General features: G+C 39.6%; 1 protein-coding gene across 1 annotated transcript; it reads right to left on the bottom strand.

Annotated features, from left to right (window-relative positions):
* Window positions 1–128: 128 nt before the first annotated feature.
* On the bottom strand, window positions 129–1,398 carry SARC_15976 (hypothetical protein; the record flags this gene model as incomplete). The annotated part of the gene is made up of 2 exons (XM_014289909.1): window positions 129–361; window positions 1,185–1,398. Coding segments are annotated over 2 exons (447 nt in total), but the record flags the coding sequence as incomplete, so codon positions are not given.
* Between the last annotated feature and the right edge of the window lie 101 nt (window positions 1,399–1,499).

The following is a 1,499-nucleotide window of genomic DNA, read 5'->3' as shown; positions in this document are numbered from 1 at the left end:
TGTGTGTGTGTGTGTGTGTGTAATAATAATATATATATATATATATATATATATATATATATATATATATATATATATGTATATATATATATATATATATATATATGTATATATATATATTATCATACCCGCTTCATCAGGAGGTCCAAGAACAGCTCTTGCTGGAATTTGATATGTATACGGAGTGTCTGGAATGTCAGTAATCCCAGTCTGGCTGCTAATGTGAAGAGAGTCAACGAGCCTGTACTGGTCACAGCGCACATATAGCGACACATCTCATTGGAAAGCAGCCCCAGAAGTGTGGGGAACTCGGGGAAAAGAGGACCAGCAACCTCTACAGCCACAGTTAGCAGCTGAATACCTGTGAATATAAGATGTGTACGTCTGTAAGTGTGTGTATGTGTATGGTAAGTGCATGTATGTGTGTGTATGTGTATGGTAGGTGTATGTATCTGTCTGTATGTGTATGGTAGGTGTATGTATGTGTGTGTATGTGTATGTTAGTGAAGACATTTATTGTACAATTTAAAATATATCTTAACAGAGCACATGCACGCGCATCTCATTCAACTGCAGTCCTGCGTGTGGAGCAAAAATCACATGGAACGAGATAGGGTATAGCGTTTTGGGGCTTAAGAATTTAGGGATGAGAGCATGTCTGGCAAAACGAGAGGGGTGGGAAGCTCAAGGGATAGAGACGTTGTAATGCGTAAGGCTACAACGGAATGAACGCTAGTTTTAGCGTTGTAGGGTTTTAGAGTTTAGGCTAAAACCCTGAAACCCTAAATTGGTTGTTCACGCCAAACGAGAGGTGAAAGCGCGTATGTAGCGATACTAGCTATTGAACGGCCATAAGAGATGTGGAAAACTCGGGCAATATACAGCCAGCAGACTATCTAGGCCATCCACAGTTCAGCCTCCGACTAGAATGACCAATGGGACCGTTTCTCAGACACAAGCCGTTTGTTAAGTGAGCGCAAGGGATAGATACAGTATACAGTATACAATTACTCACCCAAGATTCCACCGACTGTATGCGAAAACTGAACCGAAAAAGCACATCGACATGTCAAATCGTAATATTCCATCTGTTATCAGTATCCAACAAATTACGCACTATCCAATAATATTGGCCAAAAAAAACAAGGCCACAGAATATGTATTTGAATACAATAAAAACATACCTAATCGCAGCATGCCATCCGTATTGTCGGGGTCTTTGGGGTCAATCAAAGTAGTTAGGAATCGGAACAGCTCTCGTAGACAGGGCAGATTATAAGGCTCGCCCAGCTGAACACGAGTGGTTGAATTTGCTTCGGTCAGGTTGTCAATGTGGTCGTCTGCAGGACTGTCCTTCTGCACTACCACGCCATCCACCGTTTCTATGAGCACCTGCATGAATGAGTGAGCGTATAAATTAAACAAAAGCTTATATTTATATATATATATATATATATATATATATATATATATATATATATAGTACTATTTNTATATAT

This window comes from Sphaeroforma arctica (assembly GCF_001186125.1).
Source record: "Sphaeroforma arctica JP610 unplaced genomic scaffold supercont1.7124, whole genome shotgun sequence".
NCBI lineage: Eukaryota > Ichthyosporea > Ichthyophonida > Sphaeroforma > Sphaeroforma arctica.
The sequence above is the reverse complement of the archived record's forward strand: the minus strand, read 5'-3'. Positions and strand labels throughout refer to the sequence as shown.